The sequence below is a fragment of the Phlebotomus papatasi genome, chromosome 2, assembly GCF_024763615.1.
Source record: "Phlebotomus papatasi isolate M1 chromosome 2, Ppap_2.1, whole genome shotgun sequence".
In the NCBI taxonomy this organism is placed as follows: domain Eukaryota; kingdom Metazoa; phylum Arthropoda; class Insecta; order Diptera; family Psychodidae; genus Phlebotomus; species Phlebotomus papatasi.
The window spans coordinates 66,629,767-66,654,507 of NC_077223.1; the positions used below are offsets into that span (position 1 = coordinate 66,629,767).

General features: G+C 32.9%; 1 protein-coding gene across 1 annotated transcript in view; it reads right to left on the minus strand.

Moving 5' to 3' along the window:
* LOC129803929 (mitochondrial folate transporter/carrier) overlaps window positions 1-24,513 on the minus strand; it is a 38,763-nt gene extending 14,250 nt beyond the window's left edge. The window contains exon 1 of the mRNA XM_055850809.1: window positions 23,763-24,513. Coding sequence (XP_055706784.1) covers window positions 23,763-23,907 — 145 coding nt within the window. The 5' untranslated portion in view covers window positions 23,908-24,513. The remainder of the gene's footprint in view (window positions 1-23,762) is intronic.
* Between the last annotated feature and the right edge of the window lie 228 nt (window positions 24,514-24,741).

The following is a 24,741-nucleotide window of genomic DNA, read 5'->3' on the forward strand; positions in this document are numbered from 1 at the left end:
CAATTTCCAGAGGCTCGAACTTTGATACAAGATTAAAGACATTATAAATACATTTTTCCCTGATGACATACATAAATTTGCTCCTTGATTCTTCTAGAATATTACCGTTTCATGGAAATTCTTGAAAAACAGTTTGAAAAGTTCTTAAATACAAGAAAAATACGTGAGTGCAAAACAATATAATTTGGACAGGGTGGGACAAGTTGAACATGGGAATTTGGACAATGCGTAGGGGAAGGTTGTGCAAGTTTCAAGATTTTTTACCGAATGCCATACAAACTGAATCAATTATACCACTAGGGTAAAGTGTATAATTAAAAAGTAAAAAACATTAAGGCTTAGATATATATTATTTATTAAATCTTTTTCTTGGATATTTTAATTTTCTTGCTTTGCTCCTTTTCTTCTTTTATTTTGAACCTTTCTTCCTGTTTCTGAAGTCTAATTCTTTTTTTTTCTTGCATAGGCTCTTCTTTTAGTTTTCTTTAATCATACGAATTGTCACAAAGAACTTCAAACATGAATTTAAAAACTCCATAGAATAATAATAGATACCTGTCCACCTTTGGGCGAAAGCATTACACCCGTTTCGTCAAGATTAAAGACGCGATCAGGAGGAAGTTCCAGAAGATCTTTGGATTTTAAATATTCATGAGTTTTCTCAAACCACTCAGTGGTAATACCAGCTCTTTGGGTTGTGTATGCTTCTGGTGTACGAAGTCTCAATTCTGGGTATCTGTTCTAAAAGCTCTTGAACCAAGAGTATCCTGGCCTTCCATCGGTGAACTCGTTGACAATCTTGAACTTCTTACAAATAATTTGCACAGTGTTGAGGACTTGATCTTTTGTTATAGGATGCCACTTGTCACTGCATCCTAAAATCCATTCAACGAGCTCATCTTCTATATCTTTTGGCAGCGTAGGAGGCCTTCCCCCAGAGCATTCTTCCGGACATTTCCCGGTCAGCTTATTAAAAAGTGTTGTTCTTGGCACCCCAAATAATACTGACACCTGACTTAGTGACTTTATTCCTTGACGAAAAGCTTCCAGTGCTTTGTTCACTTGGTCTTGAGTATAGGATTTGTACTTTTTCAATTTATTTGCCTTTTTACCCATCTGAAATAAAAAGAAAACCCCTGCAATACAATCGTATCTCCGGATGTCCAACTTGTCACTTTTGCTCACGCTTCACAAAAGCAATATTTCTTCATACAGTTAGTAATTATATCAAATAAAACCATTACGTACCGTTAACTATCGAGATTAAACACTTTATTCCACTAAAATTTGCCAGAAATATTGAGAAATGTCAACAGAACCGAAAAAACAAAGTCACTCTTCTTGTGTTTTTATTAGGAAAAAATGGCCGATCGATGTATTTTTTCGACGCTGAAAAGTTACACTGTCAATTGAGGTGAGAATTTTATACGTTAAATCTTATTCATATGAATGGATTTTCACTTTATTTGCAGCACAAGGAACCAAATAATTAAACTATAACATGGAAAAATATACTAATTAAAATTTCGTACTGTATTTATCAAGAAAAAATTGCCTGTCCAACTTGTCCCAGCGAAATTTTCCAACTTTTGCCATTTTCCAACTTGTACCAATTTACCCTAGAGGTCACGAAATAAGACCCATTTTCCTGTTCTAAATAAACTCATAATTGCCTTACAATGTGATTTTACTTTAGGTGGCCAAAAGTGCTTACATGGCCAATAGGGCTGACTCTACCCTACATTTAGAAACTATACGAAGAGGTAATTCACGGAGAGATCCTTCTCTTGAGTTCGAGCACTCCGAAAAGCTGAAACACTTTACTATGTCTTTGACTCTAAGTGTTCTTTATAGGGTTATAACATGAGATTATATCGTCAATTTTATTCTTGTCCAATTTTTTGGATCTGTGCGTATACTTCTAAGCTATTGATTATATTCGTGTATTTTTGGAAAGAAAAAAATCTCATATAATTAAATCAGTAATGAAATTATTGCAATGTGATTAGGAAAATATTATTAGTATAGAAGGTATTAATGGATGTAAACCTGGCGGTATTAATATTTACTTGGAGGAATATATATATAAAAAAAAGAATGCAATGGGTTAAATGGGAAAACTCTCGCTCTGTTGTTTAAGTGTTCTGGATTCGTGTCCCTTTTGGGTCACTAAAAATTTCACATCTTCCGGTATTTGTCAAAGACACCTTTTTTCATCATGGCGATGTTAAATAAGGATTAATCTTAAGAGTAAGAAGAGACAGAAAAAGAGGTGTATATGTATAATATGCAAAAGTGCATTCTAGTGAAGTAGTGCGATCAGTAAGATATTACTGTTCGCACTGTTCGTTTTGATAGTTTTCTAAACTTTCTGAATCATCTGTAAGGAAATTCGAGCAATTTTCCATGAGTGCCAACTGTGCTAGTTTTCGAGCGATTTCATGACTGCCAACTTTGAACGCTGTAGGCAAGTTCGAAAGGGAGGCACGATAAAATACCAACCGTTCTCGGAATTCAGAAAGTATTTATCTTAATATTAATCTTATATGAGACACTATGGTCGGTGTATAATAGTTCGAATTTTCTCCAGAGCTTTCGACATTTTGTACGGGTTGTACTCAGTGGGTCAATTGGATTTTAATTTAAGTATTTGAAAAAACGTATTTTGTCTAAATATAACTGTATATACCACCATAAACACTACAATTTCTTGAGAATATAAATGCTGTTATTTTTTATCTTTTCTTTTTTCTTTTTGCCATCTTGGATTTGGCTCATTGTAGACAAAGCGATCGACGAAAGAAGTTTTCAAATCTTGAAAAGTTTCCAATATTGACCCACTGCACTGCGGAAGATCCGTATCAAGAGTCGAAAGATAACCCAGGCCTGGCCTCTACTTAAAGCATAATATGTAATACGTATTAAAGAAAATTTCGATCAATGACTTATAAAACAGTAGCACGACTAGAATAATGAAATCAATACAGTCATTCATATTCCAATAGCATTCGCAAGGCATGGTGAACTGTCAAGCCTGAGCTTATACTTTTCACTCTAATAGTAATGGATGGACATGCGTTTGATGACAACCGGGTAGACAAACCACAAAATAGAAAATAAAACAAGGCATACGGATTACATTTCTCATTCTAAGTCCAAGAAACTTCCAATTCAGTTTGTTTTCTTTTTATGAACACGATGAGAAAAGTTTTTTTTTCTTCTCTTGTAAAAATAAAAATCACTATTTCTAACTCAGTGGTTTTACAAAAGGACACATGTGAGGTCATAAAGTTTCCCTTCTTGTTTTCTGTATAATGATTGTTATATAAGAAGGTTTTCACTTGCCAAAGGGTTGCATTTATTTATTTATTTTTTTTTGTTGGAAATAAAATGTTTTCTTAGGAATTTTTTCTGCGACAAATGAAATTCTTAACGTTTAGTTAATACGAATGGCAACATTGAAGAAGGATCAGTATCAAGAAGGCAGGATTACGGGCAAACATAGGGTTGGTAAAATGAAAATATACACTGATGTTTGCTTCTTTAGAATATGCTTTTGTACTTAGTTACAAAGTCTAAAAATATGTGCGTTACCTAAGTTACCCAGCATCGTATCATCTTCTGCATAGTGCCAAAATGTAATATTAGGGTAGCCGGTGTAAGGTAAAATAAACGGCAAATTAACCTTTTCGTCTTATTACAATTGTGCGGAATTTATTATCCTGTTATATTAGTGTCATAAAAATATTATTATATTGCGAGGGAAACTCTCGAGGAGGCCTTAAGGCCAGGTGAAACATGGTGATGGTTTATGTTAGTGAGTTATACCATCAAAAATGCCTTAATATATCTTTATGATATTCGTATGTAATGCTAAGGATCAGTGTTGTGTCCCTTGTATACTATAATTTTTTTTTCAGCTACCACAATATGATATACACCCCCCGCCTTCCCTCAAAGCATGGTAATTTGATGTAAGTGCTGAAGGATATAAAATTCAGCTGCAGAAACTTCATCTTTCTAATCAATGAATTGACTTCCAAGTTTCTTTTATGACACAGCACATATATAGCCCCATCGTAATTTGCCTACTTACCAAATGGTTGCAAATGAAGAAAAATATCTTGTTGACTCGACAGACTTCTGGCATAATCTTAGCTTTATGTTAATAAAACCCTTCCAAAAAAACAAAACAGCACAATGCCAACAATTGTGTTGAAATTTTATCAAATATAGCGTACATGAAATAAAATTTGAAATGGAAAAAAACCTTTGACAGCAATGAAATGGAATTTTTGACAGAATAAATTTATAAATCTTGCATTTTCACATATGCAATTTATTTTTGTTAGTCTTTTCTGTCTTAAAAATAGTCTCAAAACAGGCAACACGTCATGTACACATATGGATTTTTTATTTTAGATATTCGTGTAGCTCTATCGTTTCTGTCCTAATTTTATTTTGCTTCATATGCGGAAATGGAAAGAAACAATGGAAAGGGGATAGACAGTATATGTGTATATACATATGTAAGCTCAAAATGAAGAAACCGAGAATGTGTAGGCTTTTGCATAGGGCGCAGAAGTGCCATTACTTAAAGTGTTGTGTTTATGAGCTCGATTAGAGGGGCCACTCTATCGATTAGTTGGTGATTCTGGTAGTGCAATCCTTAATGTAATCCACAAGAGATTATCCCTAGCTTAAGCCTTTAAATTGAGTTCGATAAAAATTAAAGTAATTAGAAACTTGAAAATGAAAGTATCATTCTTAACATTCGGATAATACAGAGTATTTATTTGAGATAGTTGCAATACACTTTATCTTGACAGAATGAATATTTGTGGTACATTTTGTATTACACTGAGAAAAAAAGAGTGTAAATTTGACATTTTTTCGTCATATCAGTAACTTTTCCTAGGGGTGATTTTGACTTAACATTTTTTTTTCGGATTAATATTACTTCTATTTCGGGGTAATATGATTACAATGTTAAAATTACTTCTATTTCAGGGTAATGACAACTTTTTTCTAAATTTTCAGATAAGTCCTTATTTTGGTATTTTTGGGGTAGTATCAGCATTCGGGATTTTCGGATTTTCAGATAAATCCAATTTAACATTATTACGTCATTGAGAAAATCATTTTGTTATGTTTTACAGCATCTTTTTATTTTTACAAAAACTTGGATGAAATACATATTCATATCACATTTAATTTTTTTCTAAATTTCACAACCTTTCTTTTATTTACTACTTTTTCAACGAAAATTCATTACCATTTATGTCGTGTTTCTTATAATCGAAAATATAATCGTTTTTTTTTTTTGTACTAGATTCTTGAGATCCAATTCAGTAGACTTTTTTGTATAATGAGGATATAATTTTGATAATGAATTGAACTGGTGCTATATTTCGACCGTAGATGTATACAAGCTAAAGTCAAAGTGGGAAATTCGGTCATTGTATAATAATCTAGGTAGTAATATTACGGCGGTTTTGTTTACAAATGTGCTTTGAGACGTGGCACTATGGAGTCGCTAGTGTCTCAACGTTTGTCAAATTATTTTTCCCGCCGAGAGTCATTCTTCCTACTTTTTCCTTAGTTGCCTCTCGGCAGTTGCATGGAATGGGTGGATATTGCTGCGTGCACTGCCGACGGCAATACACACACCTCACATGCACACAATGCGCACACTAAGCCACCTCGCACTGAGCGTAGCGATCAGGCGAGAGGAAGCGTGTGAATGTATGAATAAAATATTTTCTGTGAGAAGGATTTCATTGTTTCTCACTCATTTAGTGTCTCATGAGATTATTGATTTTTCTATGCGAAGATGTAACATTCACCTTCCTATGCGGATTTCATTTGATTCTTTTTCCGTATGAGAATTAAAAGAAAATAGTAATTTTTATCGTAAGAAATGTTTTACTCTCAGCAAAATAAAAAAAATTAACCACTCTCTCAGGAGATAAACCAATATTGCAGCTAGAAAACACATCATATTTATCAATAAAAACGCACCATATTAATTAATCAATGAAATATTTTATTTCGTTAAGTAAAATACCTGACGTTGAAAAGAAGTCGTTTTTTTTTTATAAAACTACATTGATTTACATACCCTTGTGCTTATATTTCCTTTAACGACAATATTTCATTATTTCTCTGCAATAATATTTTCTGATTTCTCGAAATATCTATCGACACTTCTAAAAATCTTCGCTGAATAAATTCTTAAAAAAAAAAATAGAAAAAACATAACATAGGTATAGAGCTAGTGGGGCTATTGAAAGGCTGCAACAAATTCGGACAATATTTATTTAACAAGTACTGAAATATGGGAAAAATGCAACTAAAGACAGGAAGTAGATATCTCTCACCGTTAAGCCTCTGTAACCATAAGAAACAATTTAAAAAAAATAAATATTTCCGGCAGAACTAAGTTTCTGGGATTGAAAAAAAAATATGATTTTTTTTTTTGACGGTGTAAGGGAAAGTTTATGGGAAAAACTAATTTTTTGTGATATAAAATTTCTTTTTCAATCACTAAAATTTAGTTTTTTTCTACAGATTTTCTCTCAAACCATTTTGCGTGCTCACCTAAAAGACAAGAAATAATTTTCGAGATTAAGGAAATAATTCGAGATAATCCGAGATTAAGAAATAATTTTCTTGAATTATTCAAGATGGCAATTTTTGTGGCGATTAGTGTCGACGTCGACATGTTCAGACTACCCACCCGGCAAATTCTGCAGAATTCTGCAGAAATTCGTCAGATTTGAATTACTAATTGCCGAAAAATCAGCAGAATTTCTGCAGAATTTTGTTCTAAGGTGGATCCGATCGTTGTATGAAAATTCTGCAGAATTTTCTGCAGAATTTCTATAGAAAATTTTAAAATTATCGGCAGAATTTCTTTAGAGTATTTAGATGATTTCTACATTTCTTCTACCCTTTCTAATGTTTCTAAACATTATTTTAACTACATAAAAATATGTATTTCAATTTATTTAAAATTCAATTTTTATTCAACAATTTTACGTGAATACTCTCTTTTTTACAATATTATTATGATGTTATGGGCCTCATTCTCTAATTCTGCAAGAGAAGTGAGGTTCTGTTTACACCAACTTGCAAGATAACCTGCAAGTTTTTTGGGATATTTTGTGTGGTGTAAACTGGTAATTTTGTCGTCCGGATGCAAGTTTTATTGCAAATTAAAGTATTTGGTAGTGAAGTAAAGTGAAATTAGTAAGTTTTGCTGGTAAATAATGAGTTTTGTGTGACCCCAAAATTTACTGTAAAGATAACCTCTTTGGGTCTACCAGTTAGAATTATTTTTTTTAAAATACAATAAATTCAGCAATTTGGGGCACTACAAATCTTAGAAAACGTACTTTTATGCATCTGTAGGTGTTTTTCTTGATGTTTTGTGGCGATTTATCAATATTTTTTACCCAAAACCTCACAAATTTCCATTGCTCGTTTCACCTAAATTCCTGGGTTTTTCTCGTCCGGGACACTAGAAGACACTAAATGGGGCCACCACAATGACTATTGGCTCTTAAAAATGCTTTCCGGAAAGCTTTCTTGCACATAAATTACAAAATTTGAATTGGTAAATATAACCTCACAATTCACTAAAAACACTGAGAAAAATCTGCATGAAAAATTGTTCCGACGGCGTCCGTGGACTAATGCGGAGAAAAATTGGACAATTGCAGAGTGTGTCGCTATGTTATCTATAGACACTAAATAAAACCATAAATTATTTTTAAACCATGTCACATTTTATTAACATTTTAAATTCTAATTTTTAAAATAATTTTTTGTCTAATTATTTTTTAATTATTCAATTCAATTTAATATATTTCTCCTCTTATAATGCTTGGTTGCGGCTGTCGCCGACATACTACGACTGATCTCATCAGGTAAACGGCAGAAACCCTGAATCACAGATCGTTTTATTTATTTATTTATTTTTTAATTTATAATAATTAATTATTTATTTATAATAAATAATTATCTAATTAATTACATTTCAAAACACAATAAAAAAAATATTTAATTAAAAGATGTGTAACTATTGTATCTATTTCAATAATTTTCAACATGCAGATGACGGACATTTTAAGACAATCATTGGATGATTTACACTGAGGGTTTATAAGAGCCAGCATACAGTTGTGAAAGCTTAACTAGAGATAGCAACTCTGAATTTCTTACATGCGATGAAAATTATATTTGTTATATATGTAGATATATTTTTATCCTTTTAACAAAAGTTGAAGACACTAATGGCCTGTGTATATACTAGAGAAATTTAAGGCAAAAATTAGTTTCGAGAAATCTTTGTAAAATTGCCTACACGCATTGGTGAGGATTTTTGACAAAAATGTGTATTTTTGAAGAAAAATAATCTAATATGTAGGCAGTTTCTTCAGAAACAGTATGCAATACGAAGTATTTTGCATCAAAAAGAGGTGGCAAAGCATTTCCAGCTTTGTGAAATGCTTGATTAATCTGCTATGAATAAACCATGGTCATCCAGAACCATTTATGTCGAAGAAGACACTTTTTGTAACGTCTTTTTTGGCCATCTACTGCTGGGACCAGGAGTGACCCACAATTCTCGCACAAGGACTGTTTGTTAGAGGAACTTAAAAGGTATAATTTGTGGAAGAAACTTTTTTTGGACATATTACTTTTTTTATTCATCCACTTTTGCAAGAATTTTAACATTTTACACGCATGGAAAAAAAATGACGGAAATCCTTCTATCCCATTTTCTGGACAAAATGATGAAGATATCGACTTGAAATGTTCTAAGTACTCCCCCATAAGTTGATCCAAGGAATCCAAATATTACATCAATTTCATCCCCACGTCTAACCTTCACTTCCAGAAACCACTCTTTTAGGATTTCTGTCATTTTTTCCTTGCGTTTAACACTTCAAAATTCTTGCATAAGTCGATAAATAAAAAAAGTAAGATGTCTAAAAAAAAGTTTCTTCCATATATTATACCCTTTGAGTTCCTCTAACAAACAGTCCTTGTGCGAGAATTGTGGGTCACTCCTGGTCCCAGCAGTAGATGGCCAAAAAAAGACGTTACAAAAAGTGTCTTCTTCGACATAAATGGTTCTGGATGACCATGGTTTATTCATAGCAGATTACATATACCAGATTCTGAAAGCCAATGAACCCAGCTTTGCAACAATAGTTCACTCATCCAATTATGCTCATCAGGAGCTGATATATACTACTCCAAACTTTCAACCTCTTCTACTGACAGAATATATGTGCTCATCTAATAGTTCTAATTTGTAAGATCAAGCATTTCACAAAGCTGGAAATGCTTTGCCACCTCTTTTTGATGCAAAATACTTCGTATTGCATACTGTTTCTGAAGAAACTGCCTACATATTAGATTATTTTTCTTCAAAAATACACATTTTTGTCAAAAATCCTCACCAATGCGTGTAGGCAATTTTACAAAGATTTCTCGAAACTAATTTTTGCCTTAAATTTCTCTAGTATATACACAGGCCATTAGTGTCTTCAACTTTTGTTAAAAGGATAAAAATATATCTACATATATAACAAATATAATTTTCATCGCATGTAAGAGATTCAGAGTTGCTATCTCTAGTTAAGCTTTCACAACTGTATGCTGGCTCTTATAAACCCTCAGTGTAAATCATCCAATGATTGTCTTAAAATGTCCGTCATCTGCATGTTGAAAATTATTGAAATAAATACAATAGTTACACATCTTTTAATTAAATATTTTTTTTATTGTGTTTTGAAATGTAATTAATTAAATAATTATTTATTATAAATAAATAATTAATTATTATAAATTAAAAAATAAATAAATAAATAAAACGATCTGTGATTCAGGGTTTCTGCCGTTTACCTGATGAGATCAGTCGTAGTATGTCGGCGTCAGCCGCAACCAAGCATTATAAGAGGAGAAATATATTGAATTGAATTGAATAATTAAAAAATAATTAGACAAAAAATTATTTTAAAAATTAGAATTTAAAATGTTAATAAAATGTGACATGGTTTAAAAATAATTTATGGTTTTATTTAGTGTCTATAGATAACATAGCGACACACTCTGCAATTGTCCATTTTTTCTCCGCATTAGTCCACGGACGCCGTCGGAACAATTTTTCATGCAGATTTTTCTCAGTGTTTTTAGTGAATTGTGAGGTTATATTTACCAATTCAAATTTTGTAATTTATGTGCAAGAAAGCTTTCCGGAAAGCATTTTTAAGAGCCAATAGTCATTGTGGTGGCCCCATTTAGTGTCTACTAGTGTCCCGGACGAGAAAAACCCAGGAATTTAGGTGAAACGAGCAATGGAAATTTGTGAGTTTTGGGTAAAAAATATTGATAAATCGCCACAAAACATCAAGAAAAACACCTACAGATGCATAAAAGTACGTTTTCTAAGATTTGTAGTGCCCCAAATTGCTGAATTTATTGTATTTTAAAAAAATAATTCTAACTGGTAGACCCAAAGAGGTTATCTTTACAGTAAATTTTGGGGTCACACAAAACTCATTATTTACCAGCAAAACTTACTAATTTCACTTTACTTCACTACCAAATACTTTAATTTGCAATAAAACTTGCATCCGGACGACAAAATTACCAGTTTACACCACACAAAATATCCCAAAAAACTTGCAGGTTATCTTGCAAGTTGGTGTAAACAGAACCTCACTTCTCTTGCAGAATTAGAGAATGAGGCCCAGTATTGAAAATATGGCACTTCAAACTTAGGATATCGATGCTTATATGCAGACTGTCCAAAATTATGAGCACTTCCCCTAAGATCCTGGGAACTTAAATTGGACGTGAATCCCCAAGGCGTTTAAGTTTAGAAGCTCTGAGCGAAAGAAATGGGATAGAATCCCTAGCTCTTTCAAGTTAAGAGATCAGAAACTTAAGTTCTGCATTAGCTGGAAAATGAAAAATGTCTACGGATTTGCAAATTGCAACTAAAACTAAATTATCAAAGGATTTAGAATTAGGGCATTTGCATTCATTGGATGGGATTTGAAATTAAATTCCTGGGTGTTTCTGTTTAAGAATTTTCCATTTTCCTGTGTGTAGACGCCTTAAGAAAGAATGTCATTACCGGCATCTGTTTTCCATTTGAATAACCTCTAAGCTAAACAGTAAATGATATCAATATCCGATTATATCAAAGGCCCTTTTATACGTCAAAATTTCCTCTAAAATTTACCTCTTTTAGCCTAGTAACATCTTTTAACTGAATTAAGAATATCACGTAAGTAAAATGTAATTTTCAAATTATTGAAATTACTTCCAACACAGGTAACTTTAATAACGTAAATATTACATTATTGCCATGTCAAAATTGATCCCAATTGTTCAATAGTAGCCTAATGCCATTTCTCTTTGACCATCTGAAATAGTGAGAAAATCTCAAAATTCCAAAATAGACATGATTCCTATTTACTCCATCTTAACCTACCTCAATAGTGTTTTCGCATTATTTACTAGTTCACAAACGGTTTGAACCAATTTCGAAGGTATTCAAAAGTTCGCTCTATGAAGTTTATAACCGGTTTATTACCGATTAGTTATCGACTGGAACCGGTTCAAATTTATCAAAATTTCCAAGTCCTGTCCAACGAAAACTAACATAGCCCAATTCGGTTGAGAAATGGTCTAGAGACTTTTTAACATTTGACCTTGAAAAACCATTATTAGGAATGATTCAATGATATTTTCGTATATAGACGAAATGTCTGCCTAGGGAATATCTAAAGCAATCGTCCTAAACAATCCCAAAAAAGTGATTTTGGATGGGGGGGGGGGGGGCTTAAGGGACATGTTAATGGGGATCTCAGTGACGCAATAGGCAAGACTCTTTGGTCTTAAGCGCAGAGATCTCTGGCTTGACACTCATAGTTATGAGTTCGAGTCCCGCCCGGTGCAAAGCAACAGAATGTCAGAAAAATACATTTTCACTGTGATAAAACGTAATAAAATGCACTGCCTTTGCCAAAAAAAAACATCAGGAACACTCCAAAACCATGTTTTTTTGAGATTGCGCGTCGTGCGATTTTTTTTCATTTTTCGATATGTTTTAGAGATTACCCATGTAGACATTTCGTCCTTAGACGAAAATACCGTTGGATAATTTTTAATAACGGTTTTTCAAGGTGAAAGGTTAAAAGACAGTAAAGAGCGAATTTGTCAAGCGAATGGTAACATGTTTGGGCTTTTTAGAGAGGTCTTGGAATTTCCTATAAATCTGAACCGGTTCCAATCGGTGCTGAACCGGTAATGAACCAGTTCATAGCCGATGAATAATTTTTATTGGATTTTAAACAATTTTGGACGATCTTTTGAATAATTTATGAATCGGTTCAAATCGGTTAAGAATCGGTAAATGGTAAATGATGCGAAAATAAGTAGAAAGGATCATCTTCCAGGTCTTCGTGTCTCCGTGTGCCTGGTTCAGGGAGTTGTAATTTTCGCAACTCCATTTTTGTGGAGGGTATTATTCTCTGGAATGCTCTGCCCAGGGAGCGAAAGAGGGGGCTTATCCTGAGTCATGTGGCCTCCATTAACGCCTCGTCCTAACTTTATGTGTAGGGCCATTTTCTGTACAGAGGACAGTTTGTCCTAATGGTTTTTAAATAAATTGAATTGAATTGAATTGAAAGTGCTTTTGAAGTATACACGGCAAAAACTTTTGGACACTGACCAAAATATTGAAACAAGCTTTCCTTGGAACAATTTTTTTTGGTATCAATTTGTATCTAGATAAGATACCTGTTTGTTCCAAAATGTTTTCTTTACAGTTTGGTTACGAAATATAGTTACAATTTTGTTAGTTTTCTTTTGGAACCGTTTTGATACGGTAGAATGTCTACGAATTTGAGTTGATTTCGTTTTATACAAATTTGTTCCTGAAAATTGGAATAAAATTTGTTGCACTCGGCTGTTTTGTTCCCACTGTCAGGAATAAATTGGTTCATTTTATATAACAACATTATTCCTACATCTGTAACAAAAAATTTTCGGTGTCCGTGGACGAGGTAATTTTTGGAACGAAATTGTTACTCATATGGGAATTATTTTGTTCCCATTGTCGGAAACAAATTCGTGTAAAATATTTTGTCTTACAGTTAAGGCCTATACTTCAGTCGAGATGGATTTCAGTGGCGAAAGTTCATAAGGAACATAAAATAAGAATCAACTTAAGAGTGTTTTATACAGACGCGTTTATGACGAAATCATATGCAAGTGTTAGCAGTAGGAAGGGAGGGAATCTCGAATTAAAAAAGTGAAACCATGTAGCACGAAAATTGCCACGGATTTGGTGTCCTCCTCGCTTCGTTGACGACGGATGACTGAGTGTTGAAGGAGGGATACGATTTTAAACTAGACGAGTTATTTTTTGGAACAAATTCGTTACTAATATTGGGTATATTTTGTTTCTCCTAGAAGGTACAAATTTATTCCAAAAATTTTCGGTGTCCGTGGACGAGCTAATTTTTGGAACTAATTCGTTACTGATATTGATCATCTTTTTGAGTCTCGTAAAATGAACAAGATTGGCTCCGTTCAGTAATAATCTTTCGAAGAGACAAAGCCACTCCAAAGCCAAGCCAAAGCCATTCGAAAATTTCCCGGATAAGCCTAAAGTGCAAGTTTACGTACTCGCTGCTTTAGCGCTATTGTTCTGCCATGTCGAATTTCGATATTCTTGACACTTCAATCATCAACAAAGTCAACAACAGTGTGCAAACGTTTGTCGCAAAAAGTGAATTTTTGTGTAGTTTTGTGGAATTTCAGGATGGTAGAACGTTTGAATCTCAATTTTATTAAGATAAATGTCCTTTTCATGAACTTGTTCAGTTTTGTGTAACTCCCCAGCTAGCACAGTTAGCAGAATAAAATAGGATTTTCAGCATTTTTTTGCTGAATCGGTCTGCTGGCCAATCAGCAGCTCTCGAACAAAAAGTGCTAAGCAAATACATAAAAATGGCACTGTTTAGCGCTCGCAGTGGATGATGGCAGAACTAAATACTGCCGGTAGATGGCGCCAGGAAGCATTTAGCAGCAAATTTTCTCTTTCATTTTTTTTCTTTTTCTCTCAAAATGTCAAAATGGACTTGGAATTTCCCCTGAAATTATTTATCAACTTGGGGGATATTATAATCACGATTTTTATTACTTATATTATTATAGGAATTATGCTGCGGTATGCTGCCTATAGAGAATGGTCAAATAAGAGTATTAAACATACTCCCGACCAAAAATGTTGCATTTTTTAGTGAATTGCGTCATTATTTTCCCGAGAAAAAAAAATATTTTTTTCTGAGCAAATATTCAGTCGGGGGTTATAAAATTATTCATTATTTATGAAAAATATGTTTTTTCTTTTGCAAAAAGCATATTTTCCTCAATTTTCGCAATTAAATATTGGCATCTTTCCTGGAACAGCCATTGATGTATTATGCTCACAGTCGGTCACAACTATTGTAATTGATCTTGAAACAGAATTTTTCTACTTTTTTAACTTTTTATGGTAAATAAAGTTCCAGATGCATTTAAAAAAATCCATTTAAAATTTGTGACTCCCCCACTTAACTCTTTCGCCTCTTTTGGGACTCTGAGTACACAAAGCAGCATATGAATACTTTGTGGAAAACAATGCTTTTTTTTTTAATTATTCAGAACTGATAAAAATCCTATTCTTGTGAATGATTACAAACTATAAGGATGTCTAAATGTAAAATATTTTTTTGTAGGACCTCAATTACAGTAGACTCTCACTCAATCGGATCTTTTTCAATCGGGCGACGAATTTTGTTGACAATTTTCACGTTTAATTATGAACCTAATTCGCTCAAATTCGCTGTAGTTCTTCCTATTTTATCGTGATTCTTTATAATTGAGCGCCCTTTGTGGAATTTACAAAGGCTTTGACGCTCAATTCTATCGCTAAACCGGATGACATTTTGCCCCATATTCCCGATTGAGAAAGAGTCTACTGTAATTTCTGAGCAAAGATATTTTTGATTTAAAAAAAAAGTGAAATTGGCTTACAGTATATGCTGCGGTCCGGAAAGAGTTAATGAGTTCAATAATGCCTTTTAAAAATATAAAAAAAAAAATTTCTATGGATACTACAAAATAAAATATAATTGTTTTATCACAATTTAAGTTGAAAAATTTACATAAAAGCGTTTTTGTTTGTTGCGGCAAATGCGGAAAATATATATTTTTTATGTTATAAAATGTTTTATATTTTACAAGTGAAATAAATGTATGATCCGTGCACGATGCATATGCATAATGTATATGCTGCACTTTTCTATTTATAAATTTTCGATTATAAATTTTCTAAAGCGTATTTTTACGCAAAAAACTACTTTTATTATCGTGGTAAAATAACAAACCAATAATTATCGTTTTTTTAATACTGTACGTATTCTTTTTTAAATGAAAAATTTATTCAATTTGATGATTCATTTTTTAAATTAAAAAGATATGCATTTATATTTTTTAGAAGAGAGTTTTTAAATACCTTTAAAGTCAGGAAAATATGCTAATTTGTTGGAAATCATTTCAAATAATTTTGAGTAGACTGTGTATACCATTAAATAAAAATTATAGAGGCTCTAAATTCTATATGTTCTTGATCTTCTTGGTATTTCCATGAGGTTCCGAAGTTTTTTCAATATTTCTCGAATTTAGAATTCATTAAATATCAAAATATCTTGAGAATTCCCAAGAATTTCTTGGGTTATTAATTTTCTAAAATCACAGCGGACAATAATTCTTGGCAATGCAATTTTAATTTAGGTGTAGTATATTTTTTTATAAATGAATTCACAATATTTTTTGATAAAATTAGATAAAAAATTAAATTTATTGGTCGGAAAAGGTTTAAGAATACATATTATTCAAAATATATTATAAATATGATTTTTTAAAATTTTTGTGAATTTTAAATTTTTTGCTTTATTTTTTAATGTCAAATGTGGTTATTGTAAGAATCATAAAATTGTAATAATGGAAAAGGTTAACCTTAGCTTCTACTCAACTCAGCAAAGACAAAAACCAAGTGCATTAAAGTCTCTCACTCGATTGGGGAAAAAGAATAACTTTGACTAATTGCCACTGCGATCGCTAGTGTAACTTCGAGGTCAGCAGAGCTCAGCTGAAAAAATATATGTTTTCAGCTGATTTGAAAAAGCTTAGCATTTGGTGCTCGCTGGGTCGTCGGTTTAAACGTTCGAACTTCCAACGGGTTTTTAGGTAGGTTCTCTCTAATTTACCTTCGAATCGGTAAATAAAAAACCTCAACCGGAGAGAGTTCTCAAATCGGGAAGGTTATCACTGAGCGAGAGGATTGTGTCAAAAATTATGGTATCCGTGGACGAGCTAATTTTTGGAACAAATATGTACCGAAATTTTTTACCGAAAATTTTCAAATGTAACGATGATTTAGATATGTTTTAGAAAATTTTCGTCTAAGTCCACAGAGAATAAACTCTCGTAAAATCGAGCATAACGCGAATTTCCTTTGCCCCAGTTTTCTCTCTGATATTTCTATCATTCTTTTCCTTCTCTGCCATTTTAATATCGCAAAATGGGCGATCAAAACAAAACAATTAGGAAGACAAGCAGCTTCTTGAAGAAGTGATCATTTTGGAAAATTTTCTGCATGATAAATAAGCCAAAGAAACCCGGAGTTGAATAATAAAATTTACACATGTCTGTGTTTAATTTCCTTGAACTTGTGCATAATGGAGAGGAAATAAGAAAGAAAAACACGGTCACAATATTCTCAATTGCATTCTAGAGAAATGGCATTGAAAATATGTTGCCATTTCCATTCTCAAGTTCTACTTTTGCACAAACACCGTTAGAATGAGGAAGAAGAATGAGAATCTAAGGAGGAACTTATATATAGAAACATGAGAAAATGGAAGAAGAAACCACCCAAGAGTTCAGGGTTAATTGATATCGATCAGCTGCAGGAAGAGTCTTATCGTATAAGCTGAGAGTGAAAAAAATAAATTCCCCACGTCACGTGCCCCAAAACGAATTCGTGGAGATTAGTCATTAATACGTTAGAGGATTGTGAGATTATTAGAAAGTCGTTCTTTTAATCAGCAAATCTTATATCTGCTGTATAAAATCACAGCAGATAGAAGAATTATTGATTTATGCGATGAATTGGCCTTTTTTTCGAAACTGATGGTGAAAAACTCAGACATCCTCAGGTATTTTAGCACCTTTGAAGAAAAATATTATTTTGCTTGAAAGCAGTGATTCACTTTTTCAATCATCTGGTATTTTCATTGTTCCAATGACTGCTGAAACACGTAATTCTGGTTCAAATTGTTCAGCAAATAAAACAACTTCTTTAAATCACTAAAAGATCTGACCAATAATAATATTTAGCTTATAATTTTTACACTATCACACGTTGCTTTTCTTCGTTTTAGAGATTAATAGCGCTTGTTTTTCTCAAAATTTTTTTATCACATTCGAGCCTCCATCGTTATCAGAATAACAACAACGTATGATGAGAGGCATTATTGCCATTGGAGACCTCATGAACCTGCCCATATACAGAACTTTTTATATTTGATACACTTCGACTGTTTTTCCTCTTTTGACATTATAAAATTATTTGCTGAATATATTGATGTGTCAACGACAAAAATAGTCGTTGATATTATCCTTTGAATTGGCCTTAAAGTGTTCATAGTAGAATAATTTAAACAATAAAGTTACACGTAAAATAATTTGAATAGAGAAGATGAATTAAGTACTATCACTTTTCACGCGAATTTTTCTCGTAATGGCCTCTACACACTAGAGAAATGTATGTCCATATTGAAGAGTTTTTCCTACACAAGTGTAGGGAATTTAAATCAATATGGACATAAATTTCTCTAGTGTGTAGAGGCCATAAAAGCGTAATCCAAATCAAATGATTTCCGAATAAGGGCAGAATCACATTGACAGTAAAATGCTTACCGTATTTCGTTAATTTACACATTTTCATTGCAATTCTTACGCAAATTCTCGATTATCGTATTACCTTATCTCATACTCGGTGGCACTAGGTGAAAATAATATAGAAAAATTGAAGATATAAAATGAAAATTCCATAAGCGGTGAGCAAAAAAAACTAAGAGAAATTTCTCTTAGTTTGTTTGCTCACCATTAATCAAATTTTTGTTTTAATTTTTCAATTTTCTTATATTATTTTCACCTACTGTCACCGAGTATGAGATAAAGTAATACGGTAATGGAAAATTTGCGTAAGAATTGCAATGAAAATACGTAAAATTAACGAAATACGGTGAGGCTATGGTGAGCATTTTACTGTCAATGTGATTCTGCTCTAAAGATACACACTGAGAGAAATCCGAAAAAGTTAAAATAACATTTCGGAAATGTTAATTTTACCCTGCAGTATTGATCCGAAATCGGTGTAAATATTACCCTTTTTAGGTGTATTAGGGGTTAAAGTTACCCTTTTTCATGTTAATTTTACACTTAAAAAGGTGTAAAATTAACATTAAAAAATGTTGATATATTTTTACACCTAAAAAGTGTTAAAGTTATGAGGAAAAAATGTTAATCGCACCCTCTTTTTTTTCTCAGTGCACTGTCCATACTTCCGTCAATCTGTCCCTCCACAGAGTTACAGGCAAAACGTTTGGGGATAGCGCCTGGTATCTGTGGATGATCCCCTACCGTCATAAGTCTGCCTTTTCATTATTGTTACCACACTGCTCTTTTTCTCAAAGTCAAGAGATAAAGAGGCTGGATAGTGGCAATTTCTAAATCAAATTGAGCCATCTTTGGGTTCGTCGGAAAGGTCTTATAAAAATTGCATTACACACTTAAATTTCGGTACGATCCGTGCCATAGGGCCGGAGCTAATTAATTTAGAAAATTGGGAAATTTTGTTTTTAATAATAGCGATCCCGTAGCGATGGTTTTGCGAAATTCCGATATAGAAGGAAATGTGGTATACTGCAAGACCTTTCCAAAACGTCATCATTGATCAAATTCGGATAATTAGAACCGGAGCTAGTCATTTTATGAAAATTTTTTTTAATCTCTTCTAGTTCGAGTCAGAGGGGTCGGGGAGACTTGAGTTTTTTTGTTGTCGAAAGCTCTAAGGCCCAGCTATAACATATACTAAAATTTGAGCCCGATCGATGTTTATAGGGACCGAACTATTGAAAAAACAAAAAAAAAAGAGGATTTTAAAAATGGAGGAAGGAAGGGTTGGGGTGATATGTATAACCTTTGCCAAAAACCGCAAGTCAATATCTCTTTTAGTTTATCTTTTTTTTTTAACCATTCATTCATGATCAGGAAGTGGCCAAACACATTTTTGCAAAGTATAGGGCTATATGGCCGATCGGAGCACATCAGATTTTGTGATAATTATAAAAAGTGGAAATTATATTCATATTTCTGTTAAAAAAAAACACGTAACTTAATAAATTCCGAAAATCAAATTCATAATTTTGGGTTGCATTTAGCCTTGGAACTTATTAATTGATGTATTAAATTAACCATTTTTTTATTGATTATTTGTTCCATAAAATAATTTTACTACCACGTGCGTTCTCTTATTGGTTAGACTACCACTAGACCTTGAACCGAAAGAACTTATTCTTTCCGTACAGAAGTAGATCTTGAAAAATTCGAAAACCTATTTGAAGATCCAAAAAAGAGACTTTCTTACTTCTTAATACTTTCGCAAGGTGGCGGAAGTTACATCCTGTTCGAATTTCGAAGTGCTCAAGTGTCAAAATGTGACGGTCTTCAAATTCTTGTGAGGAAAAAAACTGAACGACGTTTACTGTTCTCGCCCCAGTATTTAGTCACTCCATAATCACTGAGTAACTCTTTTGCGAGCTTTTTAGTGTGATATTTGATAAATTTTCCTCAACTTGTTCGAAAATTTAGTATAAAAATTCGAAATTGAATTTGAATTCTTCGAACTTCAACGACTTTTTGTGCAAATAGAGTTCCATTTACCTTTCATCCAAGACACTATTGGAGAATCAAAATCTACTTGTGATCGGGCTCATTAAAGATCTAGCTAACTTAAACTATTTAATTATATATATATATAAAGGTCTGACTATAAAATAATGATCATGCAACAAACCCATAAAAGTTATTTACTGATTATATTTCTTGCACTATGATAATTAAATATTTACTCGAATTTCATTTTATGGTTCATCAATTTGCTAAAATTTAGCTTTTTTGCATTCAAGGTCTTCGTATATTATACACTAGATCCCGGCATTATGCACATTTTCGGGATCGAAAAAGAAAACACGCGAAATGGCATTACGCATCGCGAAAATTTGGTTAGGGTGGAATAACCGGCTATCGCCATGTTTAGGAAAAAATTAAATTCATTTAATCATAACTTTTGAATCCTGGTTACAAGATAAGTCAAATTTGACACAAAGTTACTTAGATGTATTGGCTCTAGATACGTGAAAACAATAATCCTAGAACATAACGCTGGACTACTTAAAAAACTGATTTTTATTAATAATGCAAAAATAACCATTTCGTCGCCACTTTTTACCACTTTTCGCCAGTTTTGTAAAATTTGTAACCACTTCTCGCCACCCACTTGAAAAGAACCACACTCGGTTATTTTAGGCAATGCTATGAACAGACTACATTCACCATTTCTCTTTCTTTGTGATCACTTTATTATTACTCTCTTTAAATGATTTTTCTTCACTTTTATTTGAGAAATCAAATTATGGGGCTTTTGCAGAAAGTAAACAATGCAGATTTGACAACTGAGAATGTACGAAGTGAAGTTAGCGTCGCCTATTGAAAAGATATGGCGACAGGTGGTAAAATCAATTCCAGAATATTACCACTTCTCGCCATGCCTCATTTTTATACAAAAATAATATAAAATGAAATATTAATTGACTAAATACAAATTTTATGTATTCCACAAGTACAATTAAATATTCAATAGACAAATTATTTACCCAAATAGGTATTTTTGGCCTGATGAAAATTTGACGACACTTAGTACATTTGGTAAGAGATGTTGGATTCGATGCACTTGCTTAAAATATTGCTCTAAAAAGTGATCAAAATCGTGAATCCAAAACGAATAATTATTATTTTTCGATTCTATGCGTAGAAGCAGAAACAATACAAAAAAATGCGGCTCATTTATTTCATAAATTGCGAAAAATAGCGATTTCAATGTAAGTGGCGAGAAGTGGGGCACTGGCGAGAACTGGTGATTCCACCCTACTCGCAGGCGATTTCTTTTGAATGAATCGGCCGTAGAACGAATTTCGCGCGGAGTAAAAGTAGTTCAAACAAAAATATTCAACTGTTTAATATAAATGCATTAAGAATTAGTACTTTTTGGCCAGAGTTCTTCAATAAATGGTTAGAATATATAAAAAAAAATTACCTTAATAAATGAAATTAAAGTTTTATTCTGAAAAAGTAGAAAAATTTGTTCAAACTTCCCGCGTCGCACCATAGTATACATTCAGACGTACAGTAGACTCTCGCTCAATCGGCTCTTTTTCAATCGGGCGACAAATTTTGTTGACAATTTTCACGTTCAATTATGAAGCTAATTCGATCAAATTCGCTGTAGTTCTGCCTATTTTATCGTGATTCTTTATAATTGAGCGCTTTTTGTGGAATTTACAAAGGCTTTGACGCTCAATTCTATCGCTAAACCGGATGACATTTTGCCCCATATTCCCGATTGAGAGAGAGTCTACTGTATTTCAAAAATGATTTCATAAATTGACTCCCAATGGTAGGCAAACTTGCATAATTGTATGTGCATAATTCCGTCAGGTGCATAATCCCGAAAGACTTAATGCCAGGACTGTGAGTGTAAACTTTTCTAAAAAGTTTCAGCAGTTAAATTTAAATCGTATTTATTAACATTCTGCTTCAAAATTAAAGAAAGTGAATTGTAAAGAATTTCTGCTAACGTAAGGGATAACATCTACACTGAGAAAAAAAGAGGGTGCGATTAACTTTTTTTCATCATAACTTTAACACTTTTTAGGTGTAAAAATATTTCAACATTTTTTAATGTTAATTTTACCCCTTTTTAAGGGTAAAATTAACATGAAAAAGGGTAACTTTAACCCCCAATACACCTAAAAAGGGTAATATTTACACCGATTTCGGATCAATAATGCAGGGTAAAATTAACATTTCCGGAATGTTATTTCAACTTTTTCGGATTTCTCTCGGTGTACGATAACGCCCAAAATTAACGAGTCATTTTTGTGATTATGAAACTAAATAGATCAATATGAATTTTTCAGAGGATATTGCATAGTTATGTCTTGAAGAAAACAAGAATATTTAATATTTAATATTTATAAATGTCTATAATTTTATTCATTTTAAAATGTACTTAAAATGATTTTAGAGAAAATAAAGATGATAAACTATCTACAAGTTTCCAAGAAATAACAAAAAATCACTATGCCAAACTTTGGTACAGTTACCGTAAGATGTTCAAATTTACCCCAATTTGTTGTATGATCAATCAGAATAGGGTAGTTTCAAGCCCTAATGACTAAAGGGGCGTGACGTAATTTAGAAGTTTTTGGATTGTAAATTGTCTATTTATTTATTTATCTATCCACTTCTTTGAACCAAACTTAAGATATTCGTATTTAAAAATTGGTGTAAAAATTACCCATGTCTTTTTGTTACAGATTCGATTTTGTTTGAGATCCGCTACTAGAGGGAAATGAGGCACCATTGCAATTGGTTTTTTTTTCTCCTATTTTTAAATGGAACTGGACTGTACCGTGTCATTATTTATCTCCACAAACTAATTGTGAAGCTAAATTATATTATGATAAGCCTCAATTCCTTTTAAAAAAAATAGGAGAACAAAGGACAAAAGTTATTATCACAGTAAAATACTTAATCCTCAGTTTGTTTAATCAAAATTGCTTTTGATAAAAAAGGACTTGAGATCTAATTACACGAATATAGGGGTAAAAATTACCCCTGCGCTCTCTTTGATATGGTGTTTTTTTTTATCTTGAGAAGTGAAAAAGTGATATTATCGATTATCTAACAAAGATAAAACGAAAACGAACTCATTGCACCATTATTGTGGGGAAAACTACAAAGCCAGTTAATGAGACAAATTGCCAACACTCATACTGTGCCATTTATATAAATTTATGATTTCGTAATTTGGAAAAATATAGCTGAGTTCATCCAGAGCTCTATCAACTGATAGCGCTAGCAAAAAACAAATCGTGGTGGTAATTGTAGAGGTCAAAAAAATCCCAGAATTTTTCAACCAATTGCAAAATTTTCTCACGATTGATAAGGAAATTAATAGCAATTGTATAATTTTTGAAATTATAAGATTAAAAAGACAATTTGATTTAGGCTACACTTAAGTTATTGGATATTGCAGAAAGGAAAAATCTTACATGGAAGAGAATGTGTAACCGGGGCAGAATTATACAGAAAATGAAATTTCTCTGTCAGAGGGAGGTATTTATACTGATTAAATAGCAATTTGCCCAATATTTCTTCTAAGTCAAACTATAAAACCAAAATGTCCAATTCTACCCCGGAATCTCTTAGTTACTTTTCGAAAACTACCCCTGCTAAGGCTTAATTTAACCCATGTCTAGCTTAAGTTTGCAACTTACCTGCGAATCGTATTTTAATGAGGTCCAATGGGTGTAGGATGAGTGTGGAGGTGACTCCACCAGAAATCCCAGCCACAAGGTGTTCATATTTGACCAGGGAGAATAAATTGAGTTTCTTCGTGGAACCGTTCTTCATTGTCGTCATTTTCCCGAGTCCATCAACATGTAAATTGTTAGAAAATTGGCCAATTGTCTCAGCCGTCCGTCAGGGAAAAGTCTGTGTTGTTGATGTACACGTGCAGATCAACTATAATGCCTCAATGAGAGGCTGCAATATTGGGCTTGAACAGGCGACTTCCTGCTTTGGCTAGAGATTGTGCCGTGATCTGATGGGATCTGTGGCTTCGTCCTGAAACGTCCCTTCCATTCTTGGCTGTTGCCGTTGTGTCTACAGCAGCAAGTCAGTGACGACACTCGCGTGATGTCTACGAGCTCAAGCACATTCTCTTCCCAGAGACAAAATCTCTGTGCAAAATTGTCTATTTTCTCTGGGTTGAGAAGATGACGCAAGACTCAGAAATTTCCACACTTTTCACTATGATTTTTCACTCACTTCCCTACACTCTCACGGTAGAAAACACTTTGACCACAGTGCACCAGATTTTGGAGATTTCTTTGCAATTGTGGGCTTGCAGCAAAGGAGTCAATCTTGCCTGAGAAAATTACATAAAACTTCTAAGAAATCTGCACACACACTGACCAAATCTCCCATGCACAAGCGCAAAGCAAAGTGACATAACCACACTTCCGCACTGACCCTTTTGTCAACATCAGCGCCATCTAAGACTGCTAGAAAACTTTTTTTTTTGCATCAAAAACCGCGAGGAAAATCCAAGTTGTCAAAACAATGTGCGTCTCTCTGGGTCGAGCTTGAATTTGGTGGAGAAAATTGGTGAAAATTTCAAGAAAATCGCGATAAAAAACTATTCAATAGGAACACTGAATATACCGTAGTGGTGTGTATTGTGATGGGAAAGAG